Source organism: Poecilia reticulata, chromosome 5, assembly GCF_904066995.2.
Source record: "Poecilia reticulata chromosome 5, P_reticulata-male-v2, whole genome shotgun sequence".
Lineage (NCBI taxonomy): Eukaryota > Metazoa > Chordata > Actinopteri > Cyprinodontiformes > Poeciliidae > Poecilia > Poecilia reticulata.
The window spans coordinates 30,652,644-30,668,568 of record NC_088834.1 but is presented as its reverse complement, the minus strand read 5'-3'; the positions used below and the strand labels follow the sequence as shown (position 1 = coordinate 30,668,568).

Here is a 15,925-nt window from a genome sequence, read left to right as displayed (position 1 = left end):
GGAACGTTAGCTGGAGATAGGCACCAGCACGCACGCACGCACGCACACACACACACACATACACACATACATACATACATACATACATACATACAATTTTATAACAAATGAAGGTAGCATAGTTTCTTGATTGGGCTGTAAAATGGCACTCTGTGGCTGGAACGTACATAATACGTTAGCGTTACTACAATACACTTTATTGTTGTTCAGTTTTATTGTGAGTTGTAGAATCTGCCAAGAATGCTAAAAAAAAACTCTTTAATATGTCTCTCTGGGAGGAATTTCATGTGAAAGCACATGCCCTTGGTGAGCAGGTGCATCATTTCTGATGAAGTTGAGTTCATCAAGAATTTTGAAAGTTATACTGAAAAGAGCAATTCCTCAAGAGAAATAATTTTTTTAGATGATTGCTTTTGTGTCAGGTTTTTGTTTGATGGCTCAATTTGGTCAGAGAAGGTTTAACCAGAAGTTTCTACACATCTGCAATGTAGCAGTTTTATGAAGCATGGTTAGTAAATGTGATTTGGAAACAAAACTAATATGGCTGCTTTAGATTATTGATAAAAAACGTGTTGCAGTGGATTTTTAATCTGGTTTATGTTACAATAAACCTTTGTGCTGAGCATCAGATGACATTTCAATACTGTGGCTACAGGTGGATGTTTTCTAGACATTGGGTCTACATGCAGTCCTGATGTACAAATCATTTTTTATTGGCCTATAAGAGGCAGTTTAACCATTATGACAAATTTTAACTTGCATGGAAACGTATGAAAAAAAAACATGCATGTAAAATCATTTCAGGGCTGTAAGAACATCCAACTGACAAGATCAAAATACATTAAAAATGCAGAGAAGACAATATTCTACCTCTTTTAGGGGGAAAATTAAGAACAATCTGTTTTTCTCACAAACAGATTGCAGATTTCTAAAGTGGTTTATGAAACTGTCATATGTGAAATGTTCAAGCTTAGGTTTGCTGTTTTTCTACCTGTTTCCCAGGTAGGTGCTACTTCTCTGAGAAAACTGAGACGGCCCCGGAGTCGGAGGGGACGACAGGGATCTAGGAGGCCTCCCTGACAGCAGGGGGCAGCAGCAGACATGCAGGACTCATCCTCTGACAACAAGATGGCCAAGCAGGTCAGTGAGGCAATATGAAGTGGCCTCAGACTCCCAGTATTTTAATTGTGCAATTTTGCATTGCAAAAATAAATTTGCTTAATGGAAATATATCAATGAAAAAAACAACAAAATGACATTTTTCCATAAAACGTTTTGCTGCTAGGATGATATGGTTTTTCAGCCATATCAAAATTAACGTATTTCACAAAACTGCAATAGAAACACTTTTTTGCATCACATGAGTCGCATGATCAACAACCAGATATTACTACTGGCAAAAACCACAAAGAAGACAACAGGAAGTGGTTGAAAGATGATGTCACAACATTTTTTAATGACTTGTCGTGATGAAACATTTTACTTGCTTTTCATATTTAATGGAAATACCGCAATTGTGAAATTGTGTTTTTTTTTTTACATTATTGCTATTACCACTACTACTATTATTATTATTATTAACCTTTACCTAAAATCTATTTTGCTAAATATTCCTAGTGGCAGCATATTGAGTTTACATTTAAACTTTTTTTAAACCTAAACGTTTTTCAAGGTTTAAATAAATCTTAAAATGGAAAAGATTGGGAATAAAAAGCTGTTGTCTTTTATAAGCCATGTATCTTTTTTCTTTCATTTTAATTATATTTCACAACATTGATAGCAGCCTGATGTTATTGATGACAGTCGGCAGAAATATTAAATAAAAAACAAAAACAAACTCAAGACCAAGAAAGCAGAAAACAATTTTGTCATAAAGAAGGAAATTGATGCATTTCTTCTAAAAAGGCAGATTGACAGATTCCCCATTATGAAATTGACTTTGATTCATTAAAATATGGCAAGTTTTGTTTTTTGGTGTGTATATAAAAAATTAAAAAGCAACATCTTTTGTTTTGTTTTCAATTTTGCTCAATTTAGTGCTTTCAACTTCACAACTTTGTCCCTCTGCTAAATTAACACCACTGAGTTTGTCTTTGTGTAATTTTACACAATTGTTTTATTGGCATCATTTAAAACTAATTAGAACAATACACACTTCTGCATTTCTAAAGGCTAGCTATTGTTTTTTTTATTATTTTTTTTCTTTTGCCAACATCTATACAGAAAAACATAGCAGTTAGCATCTCAGTGAATTCATATTCAGCAGTAATAACCATGTGTTGATGGAGATGATGTTTTCATCCTGTTCCAGACTCAGCAGGGTCTCAAAGTCGAGTGTTTAGAAGGAATTTAGAGCTGCTGTGTTTTTGTACCCATCTAAATCCTCGCATGAATCTGAATACCTTTAAAACCCCATCAGCAATCAGCCCAGTCACAACTCTCTCAACGGCACATTTAAAGTACAGACACTGGCAGATGCTCCCTGCTGTGGGAGGGCTTGGACTGATTCCTTCAACATTTAGGTAAATCATCAGTTTTTGAGCTAAAATCTCCAGCTCATTTATTCTCAAAGTGTAATGTTCAGACCTGAGGACCCGAAATTTCAGTCAGACACAAAGTAAAAATCAATAAGGTCTTTATTGAGGACCAGGTATAGGGACGGGGAACCACGAGCAAGGAACAGGAACCTCTGAGGACAGAGAAACAGGTTAGAGGGTTGTAGGTAGGAGGGGAAGGCCAAAAGTCTGTAAGGGAAAAGATCACTAACCTTCCTGGTGTTGTGGGGGATGAGGGATCCAGGTAGCACAGTGGAAGAGACAAGTGGCACACCCAGGGAAGGACAGGACTGGGAGGCACAGGGTTTAGGGCAGGCAGGACAAGACAAACGTATCTGAGGGTCAGGCGAAGAGCAGTGGTCAGGTCACGGAAAAAGGGTCCAGTACTAGCAGGCAATCTCAGGCAGACAATATCCAAGGGCGAGGCAGGAGGCAGAAGTCAAAAGGCAGAAACAGGGTCGAGACCAGAAAACAGAAGCCAGTGAAGAATCCGACGTGGGCAAGGCAAGGCAGGAAAATCCAAGGGTCAAAAATGTGTTCGTGATCGTGGTCAGGTCAGGAAGAACGCTGGATATCTACTCACTCGGTGGCTTTCAAAAATCTGGCACCGTCTGCCTGAGAGCTGAATATAACTGTTGGTGAACAGGTGGAAGACATGAGCCTGATTGTGCTCCAGCGCAGCAGCATGCAGGTGAACCAGATGAGCTTGATGAGGAGTACAGAGGAGAGAAACATAGCAGGCAGACGGGCCAGAAACATGACACAAAGGTTAAAACTTTGAAATATTTAACACTTTCTTTTGCCATTTTTTTATCCATTCATTTTAACTGTGTGCCAGCAATGTAGATTTGTGTAAATGGCAACAAAAGATAGATGGCTGCTGGTACTGAGCTATGCTCTGGTTCTGCTGGAGCTTTCTTCTTGTTAAAGATGAAGTTTTCCTCTCCACTGTCGCTGCAAGTCAATGAATCCATCCAATCTGCTGGGTTTCCTAGACAGAAAACTTTCAAACTGATCTGACTAATGAACTGAACTTGATGTAATATTTAATAACTAGTCCCACTTTGGAAAGAATGTATGATCAGATGGAAATCGCTTTGTTTCAGTAAATTCCTTTAGGTGGCGTGAATTGATTTTGTACAAACAAACTAAATTGAATTGTTGAAGAAGTTGACTTTTACTTTATTTTCATTTGGTGTGAGAGTGAGGAGAAGAACTGAAAACAAAAGCCACAGGAAAGATAATCACATTTATTTTAATTCCAACATTTTTTTTCTGTTTAGAAAACGTTATCAATATTTTTGCTTTAAGTCAGTTTTTATTAAATGGGATAACACTGTTTAAACTCTGTAGATTTAATGACATTACTTTTTGTATTTCTCAATACATAACTGCTGAAAATTCTGTCATGAATTTAGATGTTGGAGATGTTTAGATTTTTTGTGGTTTGGGTTGATTTTTGTTCAGTTTCTTTTTGTTTTATGTTTTTCTATATTCTGTAATGTTCTTTCCTCTCTGCACTTCCCTTAGTTGCTTTAGTTTCCAGTTCCCTGCATCTGCAGCCCATCAGCTAATTAGGATGCCTGTCACTCATCCTCCAATACCATAACCATTACTTAAACCCTATTGGAGGGTTTAAGTAATGGTTATGGTTAAGACATGAATAAATCTAATATGAAGCAGGATTAATGAGTTATCAGGTTAGCCTGGGTCTATCACCATGGTGACTGCAGCTGTGTTTCAATTACAAATGTGCAGAAATCTCTGTCTATATTCTGTTGCTGTCAAAAATTTACAATTTTGCAATTGTGGTGTTTCCATCAAATAAGACATGAAATTAAAATCACACATGAATAAGCTTGTTCATGAGACAAGTCCTTAAAAATGAAGGCAACAATGGATGTAAACAGCTACATGAGAGATATTCATGTTTCAGCCATGATGCTAGCGCTCATAATGTATGTTGAATAAGATGTCAGTGTTTTATTCAGGCGTTGGAGTGATAAGCCCCACCTACATGGGAGCAGCTACCTATGTGGCGTTTTGGGGAAATTGTAGTCAGATATTTTACACCTTAGAATGACACACTACTTTTTATAAACTGTGATACTGTGAGGGTTCTGGTGGAGCCATCTGCACGCTGTCCAATAAAAAAACAAAAAATCATCCCATAAACCACTTCTTGTCGTCTTCTTTGTGGTTTTCACCAGTAGTAACATCCAGCTGTTGATCATGTGACTTGTGTGATGTGAAAAAAAGTGTTTCTATTGCAGTTTTATGAAATACATCTATTTAACCTCCTCATCCTACTGCCAAAACCTTTTATTGAAATACATGTTTTTTTTTTCGAAATTGCCATACTTCCATTAAGCAAATTTAATTTCATAATTTTAACTTGCATACTGTGCATTCAGAAAAATATCTCATTTTTGGGTTTGTGCAATTCCACTTTCCACCTCCAATCCATATTTTTATGTTTTACAGGAACAGAACTCCAAGCACCAGGATGACCACAGAGAGACCGAGGACACATCTGAGAAGACCTCCCCAAATAAGAACCTGAAGTCTCCTCAGAAAGGCTCAAAGCGCCTTAAAACCGCCACCTTCAAGGTGGCACTGCTGGATTCTTCAGAGTATGAGGGAGAAATCGAGGTATGCACAATGGAAAACTATTAGCATTTGCACATTTTGTTGAATTAGGCTTTGCATTTTCTCATCTCTATTGTTTGTACCTCCCTTTGTTGGGATTTGTGAGTTGCATGGTGCTGCTGGAAGCTGACAACATTGTTCCACTTTACCATAACACACATGTTACTGCAGCGGCCAGGTCCTCCTCTCCAGGTGAATGTGTGTTGCTGTTTGTCGAGCTTTGTGAAACTGGACAATTTGCACTCACAATAAAAGGAACTGGGAGCTCACATAGGAGAGGATGAAACATAAAGAAGTGAGGGAGTTCATGGAGATAAATCCGTAGTGGATTTTTCGTTCTGACCCGCAGTAACAGCAGGTCTCCTTGAGCAGGTTTATCTCTGTCTTTGGAAATAACTTTGCAGGATGAAATGAATATCCAATTACAGGGCTGTGGAGGGAACTCGGCAGTGCTTCTCCAAGCTGTTTCTGTGCAGGCTGAGTGTTTTCTGTTCCCTTTCATAGAATCTTAGAAGAATTCAGCAGACAATTGTTTGGTCAGGGAGACAGCCTCCATGCATGAGATGTGATTTCTACGTGCAGAACTGAATCAGAGAGCAGTCAAACTAAAATATGCAAGAGGTTTATTTTCAGAAGATAATAAATCTCTCTTTTTTACATTATTCATTTCAGTATCAACTAATCTAATTCATAGTGGAGCTAAATATTAAGTTTGCAGACTAAATATCTAACTATTTCATTTGAAGTTAAAAATTGAGCTTGCTAACTAAAATAGCTTGGAGCTAAATTTTTAGCATTTAGCTTGCTGGCTACATATTAAGGTTCAGAACAAATATTTAGCACAGAGTTAAATATTTAGCTTGACTTACTTTGTAAACTAAATACTTAGTTTGCTCCATAAATAATTAGTTTGAAACTGTGACATTTCTTAATGACTAACATGGTGAAAATATGACTTTGAAAATGAAAACAACCCAAACAATATACAATCATTCAGCAAGCAGTGTTTTACTGTCGTTTTAGGTTTAGGCAGAAGAACTATGTTGTCTATATGTGCCTTTTTTTGCCTCCTCCTCTGTTCAAAGCCGCTTGCACCCACCGCTAACTGGGTACTAAAAAATCCATAGTGGTTACATGATTGCGAGCCAGGTGCAGCCAAGGAGAAAATAGAAGAGCAATGTTATTATAGCACGAGCACACTCCCGGGGATACTTTTTGTACAAGTGCATGGAGGTTTGAATGTGTGCTGTGATGATGGGGGCAGGGTGACCTGTGAGGTACGGCTATCAGGACGGCCGCCATCTTTTTCAGCACCCTGAAAACATTCTGAAATCCATTCAGGCCCCTCAACACAACATACATAACCCCGCTCTGCCGGTGGGGGGGATGTTTACAAAGCCGTTTCATATGAATCACTCTTTTTGATTATGAGCCCAACCTGGCAGCACTGAAGTCACTGCAAGTGAAAGATGTACGATTAGAATTTGCAGTGTATATAAACTGGTGTTTAGCTTGGACTTTTTGGTGTTGTCAGATCGGAATTAGCAATTATGCACTTAACAAATTAGGCTTTTATGGAAAGTGGTGTGAAGAAAGGACCACCATCAGAATAACAAGAGGACTTTGACTTTACTACTTCATCAAGAACACGACAAAAAAAATGGAAGAAAACTTTGTATCAGTTGAATGTAAGTTTTAGACACAGAATTGGAAGTCATTCACCAACCTGGAAAATCTGGTGTGGCTGCCACATATCTACTGAAAATTTGCATTATGCATCTCAGGAAAATCTTTCACGTGTTCACTGCTCTGAAAATATATAAGGAGAATACTAGACATACATTTTCAGCTTATGGCTAATTGTAGTTAGCATGGTCAATGAGCATAATTGTACCATGTCCAGACTTGTGACTAAGACATGTTATATATATAGTTTTTGAATTGAAAATGTTGCTTATATTATCAATATAGTTTTCGATTAAAACATTATTAATTGCATTTAATTAATTACCGACTGTGTAATTAAGAAAATTGTAAAAAAAATCCCACCACTAGATAATTCAGGAAAAGTTGGATTAACTGCAATACTTGTTTAATTAAACTTTGAATAGGAGTAATTTAGTAAAAACAGAAGACATCAGTCTGCGGGTGAGTAAAACTGACCAGCAGACTTCAAGTGACCCTTGAAGGAACTGTATGTATGTAAGCTTTCCAGTTTAGCGACGGCCTTAAACCTGAGTGTCGACAGGCGGCAGCGTGCTACAGCCTCCTGCTGCCTCTTGTCTGTCGCTTCGCTCTCTCTCTGTTTTTCTAGAGGAGTTGCCGTATTCCTGGATTAATTAAGTTTTGAGTCATGGATGCATGGTGGAGCTCCCCATCGGCCCCTGGCCAGCAGCGGAGGAGCCACACCCACCCATGTGTGGTCAGACCAGACTGGGCCGATGCATTCCACTGGGCTATTTCAGGCTCGGCTCAGTGCTAGCTGCTCATGTGTCACATCAGAGTGAGAACAAGGCAGCGACACGACTTTTTATTTTTATCTCTTTTTTTGTCAATGCAATATTCTATCCATTCTCCAAATGCCACTTGAGCGCTAACAAAAAGTTCAGGCACTTTTTCGTCATACCCTTGGGATATTAAGAAACAAGAGGAATAACACTGCATCTGTTTCCCTGGCAACTACTAGCCCAATTTTACTGTCAGTGCACAAAAGGAGCCACAAGAAAAGGAAGCATGTGTGAGAGGATAACAGTGTGTGGTTAGGTGTAAACATTAACTCGGCCGTCTTTGTTCTATATTTAACTGGAGCCGATGAGTACATCTGTAAAAGTGAGGGCTTTTTTTCTTCTTTATGCCCACGGATGTAATTGTGTCAGTGTCAGTTAAACCTGAACCAAAATGCTTGTTATCGTGTTTTCAGTGATGGCAGAAATATGCATCTTCACCTAAAGTTTGGATATGAAATGTGTTCACATCTCACAAATATAATATTTTAGAATTTCTTGCATCTGTAAAGATACTGGCAGTTTGTTCTGTGTCTGAAGCATATGGAAACACAGGAAAAATCAAAATCTACTCAAATTTAGATTCTTACACTTTTCCTTTAATGCTGCCATTATTATTATGGTTAGCACTAGGGTGCACCAATTGCAGTTTTTTGGCTGATCATCAACTTTTAAAAAACCTGACCTGCCCATTCCGATTTTGAACATTTTTTTGTGTGAAAAGTCACTAAATACAGCAACAAAGATCTTAAGTTGGCAACAGTGGAGTGGATATTTTTAATTGTGCAGATGTGAGCTGGTGGGTCAGTCAAGAGCCAAACAAAAAGCGACAGCGACTGATTTTCAAACCTTTGCCAAGGTAGATAAAATTGGTGGACAAGATTGGTTTTACAGCCCAAAGTTAAGAAAATCAGGACCAACTTATCATAAGTTATTGGTGCGCCCCTAGTTAGAATGCTAAGTAGAGGTTAGCATCCTAAACCCTACTTAATAATATGGGCTATGCCACTTTCAACTAGGAGTGGAAATTAAAAATGTTCTCTACCAGGACCAGTGGGCGGTAGAGAACATTTTTAACCGATTTACTGACAATAAGTTTACCATGCATATGTACAAAATAATTTAACAAAGTATGAACACCTTAACAGAGGTGTAGTGCAGTAATTGCTAACAGCAAACTTTAACTACCGTATTTTCCGCACTATAAGGCACACCTAAAAACCTTCAATTTCCTCAAAAGCCGACAGTGCGCCTTGTAATCCGGTGTGCCTTATATATGGACCAATATTGAGCCACAACAGGTCTAGCAACTACTGTAAGCAGCATTTTCACCCGTAGAAGAAGAAGCGCGCGGTGCATGCTGGGATAGTTGTCAGAACGCTGGTTTGTAATCCATTAATAAAGTCTGACTGGCCTATCTACCTACCGACTGTCTAGAATCAGGTCGTCTGCAGGTCATTTAGCATCACGTTCTCCACGAACATGCTGTGTGCGAATGGAGAAGGGTGACCATCGTCCGGCCATGCCCCGGTCCAGTTGCGGAAGGTTCTCCTCACCGACCGGAGTCGGACTGTTTTGTTGATATTTACTTTAGTGCAGCTCCATCAAGCTATGCGCCTTATAGTGCGGTGCGCCTTATAGTGCGGAAAATACGGTACACAGCCCTAACATTCTTGCAGTCATTTCCTATGTTGAACATTTCCACCTTTTGGCTACAACCTCCCCAGATAGTATTTAGTTAAGATGTGTCTAGTAATTTTAAACATTTTTAAATGATATCAGTAGCTGTTTTCTAACTGTTCTATTCATTTTCCCTTAGTTATGACATTTTCCACTGAAATGTACAATTATTCTTATTACTATAAACATCTTAAAGCGTGTTCAATATTAATTCTGAGGGTCGTCATCATTCCTGTGTTATTCAAGTATTTTTCTGACTTCCTGTGTAGGTAGCCCTATTGAGAAAAAAGTTCAAACTGAATGTAATTTTTTTTCTGTTCAAATTGTCAACCTGCCCAGGTGGCGGTGCGTTGCTCCAATTTACACGCCACTTCAGACTTTTACCCGCATTTGGCCAGAGGCGGGTGCAAATATCCACCCCTGGTTTAAACATTTTCTAACTGGCATAATTCTTTGTGTCAACGTTAGCATGCTAGCATGCCAGTTGCTTATCAGACGTTGAATTGGCTAAATGCTGCTTCTTGACTGGGGATTTGTTTGGGCTGTAGCTTTGTGCCCTCTGCCCCTTTAGGGGCCTCCCTGGGGCCAAACTGTGTCAAATTATTATTGATAATATTACTTTTTTCCCCATTATAAGCAGTTGTGTTGTTATTCTTATTATGATTAATAATGCAACTTAGGACTTAAGTATTTTTTCTGCCGTTATTGTATAATGCTTTATTATTATTATTTATTTTTTATTTTTGTAAATTTTTATTTCTTTTCTATGGCATCAACAAAAATGAATGCCTTAAAGACTGCACTGGGCGTTTTCCTTTGCTTGCACATATCTTTTTGTTTCTTTGCATGTTCAGTTAATCACTGTAATAACTGTATTTTATTTGTTAATATCTCAATAAAAACATTGATGTTGGAATTCCCAGCTGCAAGAGCTCCAAGTCAGAAACATCAAACAAAACGCTCTCACTGAAACTGGAATTCCAACTTACACAGCTGGATTTTCCAGTAGATCTGAAGATCAACAGTCAAAATGTTTATAAAAAGCAGCTGGAGATGGAAGAATAATGTGTTTATGTGCGTTTTTGACTGTTAGTATCTCATTAAACCAGTTAAAGCAAACATTATTCTGTGTTTTCAGAAAAGTTCCATCACAGTTTAAAAGCATAAACTCAAGAGGATCATGTCACTTTCAGCTTGGCTTCTTACTAGACTCTAGCCTCTTCACTGAGCCGTTTAAAGGTTTGAGTTCAATGATTATGATAAAAAAAATTGTCTAAAGGTTAAGGAATCATTTTGTAATTACTTATTTATGTCTATTTAAAGCACACTTCAGTGAGCTGTGTGGAAAAAGAACCGTCAGTACTTTATTACTAAGTCTTTACTCATGTAGAATACTAATAAATGTCTGAAATTCTTCGTTCCGAGAGTCTCGTCTCCTGTTGCACCTGTAGGAAATGCAGAGCCAAAAAGTATCTGTCGAAGGTGACAACCAGAAAAGTCATTTGAATTTGAAAGGGAAAAAAATCTGAAATTCCTCCATTTCAAAAGCTTCTTTACAGCAACCTTGGCAATATATACAATGGACCTCTGCTTATTCCTGCTTTACTTTTCAAAAATTAACATTTTTTTTAGTAAAGCACATCTTAAATATTTTAAATTAAATGCAGCATGGGGAGCTGAAGAGCTGAGGTGGAATGGACAAACTTCTTTGTATTTTTGTGGAATTGTATGTGATTGACACAAAGCACTGTATAACTATGAAGCTCATTGAAAACAGCATCTGATGCAACTACAGATCTGATGGAAATTTTTAACTGGCCTCTTTACTCTGATACCCTTTAATACAAAACATACAGTGTAATCCCAGTTTAACTACAGCTGTTTTGTAAAGGCCTTAGAAACTTGGTAGTTTACATGGCAATGAGGGAATCAATCAGTCAAAAGACCCATTTGAGTTACAGAACCAGACTCAGAAAAAAATTCAAGAATAAAATTATAGTGTTATGAGAAAAAAGTAATAAAAGAATAAAATCATTTAATGGGAATAAAGTCGTAATAATATTAGAATAGTCATAAAATTCTTAGAATAGAGTCATAAGAAAATGAGAATAAAGTTATAATGTCATTATAATTGAGAATCATAATATTACCAGAATAAGGTCATATATTAGCGTAAAATATTTTTTCTTGTGAAGTTATACTTCAGTTTTGGTTTTGTAATTAAGGAAATACTTTTAACTCATCAGCATCGTCAGTCACAGGATTTTGAAACAATGTATTTGTTTCAAAGAAAGAAACCACTCAGATACGACGAGCTGCTCGCATCAGAGCTAGATAACTACAGAAGCTTTACCGTTCTCATATCCACTTGTTCTCTTGTAATTTTGCAACTTTCTTCAAGTAATTTTGCATCGTTTTTCTGCTAATATTACAGCTATGTTGTGATAATATTATGACTTTATTCTCGTAATTAAAAAAACTACTAATAAAATAATACTCCTTTGTAATTTGCAGTTTATCACAAGACTTGGATGAATCAGCAAATGCATAGAAGAAGATGCTGTGCTTGTAACATGTAGTCATAATCTGACCTTAAATAAGGTAGTACGACCCCAAAATATAAATAAAACAGCATTATCTTTTATGTTAGTAAGTCCCCAAGTATGGACTCATCATACAGCAATTTAGTTGCAGAAAGATAAAAAACTGTTTAAAAACAGATCTAGACAGTAAAAGATAACAGGGGAAAAAACTGGTCCCAGTAATAAATACAGATAATGTACAAAAGCATAACAGAGTTACATAAGGAAACCTAGTGAATAAAAAAACAGGCGTTAAATCCTAACAGGAAGCAAAATTAACTGAAAAGAACAAAATAAACAGGGAGTGAAGTAAAAGCAGACCATAAAACAGGAGCTTTATAAATTCACAAGTTTACAGGAAAACCAGCAGTAAAAGGCTAACCAAAGCTAGCCTCAGGAACCACAGAAAGCATTCCTGTACTTTTTCTCAACCTTTTTGTGTCTGTGTGTGTTTCTGTCTGCAGAAGCACTCCAAAGGACAGACCCTGATGGACATGGTGTGTGAGCACCTCAACTTGCTGGAGAAGGACTACTTCGGCCTGACCTTTGCTGACACAGAAAGCCAGAAGGTCAGTGGATGCGGCACTAGAACAAACTCACACGGATGTGTTGGGGCGCAGACGTGTTGCTCAGTGAATGATTTGTATTCATCTTTCCTCTGAGTTGGTTGGCTCTCTCGGGTGCACTGTCCATCAAAGATGAATAAAAAGTGGACATTTCATAGCTCAGTCGGGGCCTGAACAAAAAAAGCCATTTGAATGAGCTAAAGAAATGCTTCATCTTCTATTTCCAATAGTTCTGTGTCTATTAAATTTAGCTATAGAAGTATTTCATGAGAGGGAGAGCTGCTCTGGAGGTAGAAATCCTTTAATAGGATGAATCAAACCTCAATGGTCTGTGGCTAATGAAGGAATTGGGAGAACCTTTAAATGCTGATGAGACAAGTTGGGTCAAAATGACCTCTGTGAGTTCTGGAAGTCTCTATTAAATAGCCATGGGACTCCAGACTGGTAAGTAATTAGCTAATGTAATGTCTCAAAACAGTTACACTCTATTCTGTTTTGTCTGTTCTTTTATAAGAAAGATGTGCAAGTATTCCTAATGCTTGTGCCTTTCTTTAAGTGATGGTTTGAAGTTATTGATGTTCTGGAAGGCTAACATTCTGGAAGGCTAACGGCTAACATTCTGGAAGGCTAACGGCTAACATTCTGGAAGGCTAACGGCTAGGCAGAAGGACCCTCAATTCTGGCTGATTTTAGTGTTTTGAAACAACTCCTTATATCTATTTGTTGGACACAACAGCATATTTGTGGATTTAACCATCTAATCTTTTTAAAATCTGAACAACGTCTGAACCTATAGTACTTTGACCAGCATTGCCCAATTGGTACCAATCCATTTGATTAGCTGTGTCTCATCAGTTCAAGTTGGGTCTAGGAGAGACTTTAGGTGATATGGAAGCTGAATCACTCCAAAATCTTTGACAATATATTATTGTCATAGGTGACAATACTATATTATTTTAGCAGCAGCCGCATGATCACTTGCTTTTTGTTGTTTGTATATAAAGCAACTGAATGGCATGGATGTTTAATAGATGTTTAATATGTTTAATAGTTTAATAGTGAAGAAGGGCAGGACAGAAAAATCAACAACACTATAAATCACAATAGACACATGATCAATATCAACAGATAATACATGTGAATATTCAATATCTAAAATATTCACTGAACTCCGATCCAGAACCGAACAGCATTCTGGGAGATGTAGGCAGAGGAAAGACTTTAGCTGCTCAAACTCTTGCTGGCTAAGCAAGATTGGTGGCATCAACTAACTCACTCATTATTTGGTTACCTAGTAACAACCAGTTGAATAACAGTTTCAGGTTTCACTTCGGAGTGAAGACTTTGAATACAACCGGAAATACCGGTTTGGCAGTATTTCAGATATTTAATACAAAAACTTACCAATAATTATCAATATTGGTAGTGAAACGCTGATATTGTGATACGTTTTTCAGCCATATCGTCCAGCAGTTATCAAGTTTATCACGTTGTGAGAATCTTACCATGGAAACCTTTGTACATCATTTGTTTATTGTTGCATACATTTTTATAATGATAAAATTTACATCATCGTAATCCTTTAAAAAAAATGGATTTCTTTTAAAATCCTCCTAATGGTGTAGCACATTAACATTAAGCTATTTTTATGGCTAATCATTATTACCAGGATATTATCTTCATGAACTAACATCTTTGGCTTCATGGTAACCTCTTCCTTTATCTGTTTCCTTTTTTAATCTTTGACATTAAACCCACTTTTTTTTATTTTATGTCTTCTCCCTTTGGTGAGGTTTTATAAATTCATGCTTCCCTACATCAGGCTTCAGTCACCTCACTAATAATTTGAACATTTCCTCAGGGTGTGCCTGTGATCCTTGTTGTTTTTACACCACGTAGATATTAGCCATATTATGGTGTAATCACGTTTTTAAAGGCGCCCTGGTGGAATCCGGCTGTCAGTTCCTGGTTTGATGTTGGTTTTGATCAGCCTCCCTTTGGGCAGACCTGAGATCACACGGCAGGAATACAGTGAAACATTCCAGCTTTTGAAGTTTGGAAAGATGACAAGACCAGGTCGCTTTCAACACTTCCAGCACATCCTAAAGGTTTCCCTAATCAGCCTGCGCAGGCGGTGTCAGCTGACCAGCTGGACCTTGACTGTCTGATCGCAATCTTAGACGTAATTTAGGTGTTTAAAAGATCAACGGAATATTTCTACCTCCTCCTTATGCAGGCATTGCTGTAGATTTGGTGGAAACGACAGCGTCATCAAAGAGACTTATCGGAGCGCAGCTGCTACTTCCCGCCTGCGGTCCCCTCCTGATCAGGAGACCAAACAAGCCTGTGAATTAAAATGTCATTTCAGATGGCCTTTCTCCATCTCTGTTGGAGGAATGAGAATTTAATCTTCGCTCTTCAGGAGAATATTTGTTCCCAATGACTGCTTCATATCGCAAACTTACAATAAAAGCGCTTAATGATCAGTAATTAAAGATTCCTGAGCTTTTCCAGAGAGAAAAACAAATTGGTGAAGAGCACCTTACTAAGTGATTGTCTTCACCCTCAGCCAGTTGGTTCAAGGAGAAGATAAGTGCCAGCAGCTCTTTATTAGTGACTGCGACTGTAAATGAGAGTAGAAGTGAACTTTATTGTGGCCTCAGGTCTGGATGTTAGAGGATCAACGTGTTTCTTTCTCTCAGACTGATGTGGAACCAGCTGCCATAAGGTCTGTCAGCGTTAATATGCAGCTGCTCTGCAGCGCTTGGCGTTCCACAGATTACTGTCGGCTTTCTGCACCATGGGCGGCTCGGAACTTTGTCGCGCGCAGCAAAACGTGAGTGTGAGGATCAAAATAACAAGTAAATTAAAGCGCATTGCAGTGCCATTTCAGTTTCATTTATACTGCCAGTTCACAGCAAAAGTAATCTCATCTCGGAGAAAACAAGTAAACTTGGAGGGACAGCTCAGAATTCTTGAAAGGGAGGTTCTGTCAAAAGGTTCAAAGCATTTATTTTACCTGAAGTACATAACTCTCTTGTTGAAGCAAGATTTTTAGAGTTCCTTGTTAGAAATATAAAGGCTAAGTTCACTCAGCACTCAACTGGGACCTGAATCAGATTTTTTTCTTTTTTGCCCATATATCATATATCTTAATTTTCCACATCACTCTCAAAGACCCAATCCTGATCTTTTCACCAGAAAAAAAAATCTGAAGTGTGCCACTTCATATGGGTACTGAATCACACACATATCCGATTGTTTTCAAAGCGACTGAAGTCTATGTGGTCATGTCACATTTTATTTGACTTTTATGTCGTTGATGTGAGACATGCGTCATCATTCTGCACCAGTAGATCAGGATGTACACAATAGCTGAAAATTCTGAT

General features: G+C 37.9%; 1 protein-coding gene across 8 annotated transcripts in view; it reads left to right on the top strand.

Moving 5' to 3' along the window:
* LOC103465398 (band 4.1-like protein 1) overlaps window positions 1-15,925 on the top strand; it is a 109,835-nt gene that overhangs the window by 49,018 nt on the left and 44,892 nt on the right. For all 8 annotated transcript variants that reach the window (XM_017304873.2, XM_081607455.1, XM_081607454.1 and 5 more), the window contains 3 exons: window positions 1,003-1,140; window positions 5,040-5,207; window positions 12,435-12,539. In XM_017304873.2, coding sequence (XP_017160362.1) covers window positions 1,102-1,140; window positions 5,040-5,207; window positions 12,435-12,539 — 312 coding nt within the window. In that variant the 5' untranslated portion in view covers window positions 1,003-1,101. The remainder of the gene's footprint in view (window positions 1-1,002; window positions 1,141-5,039; window positions 5,208-12,434; window positions 12,540-15,925) is intronic.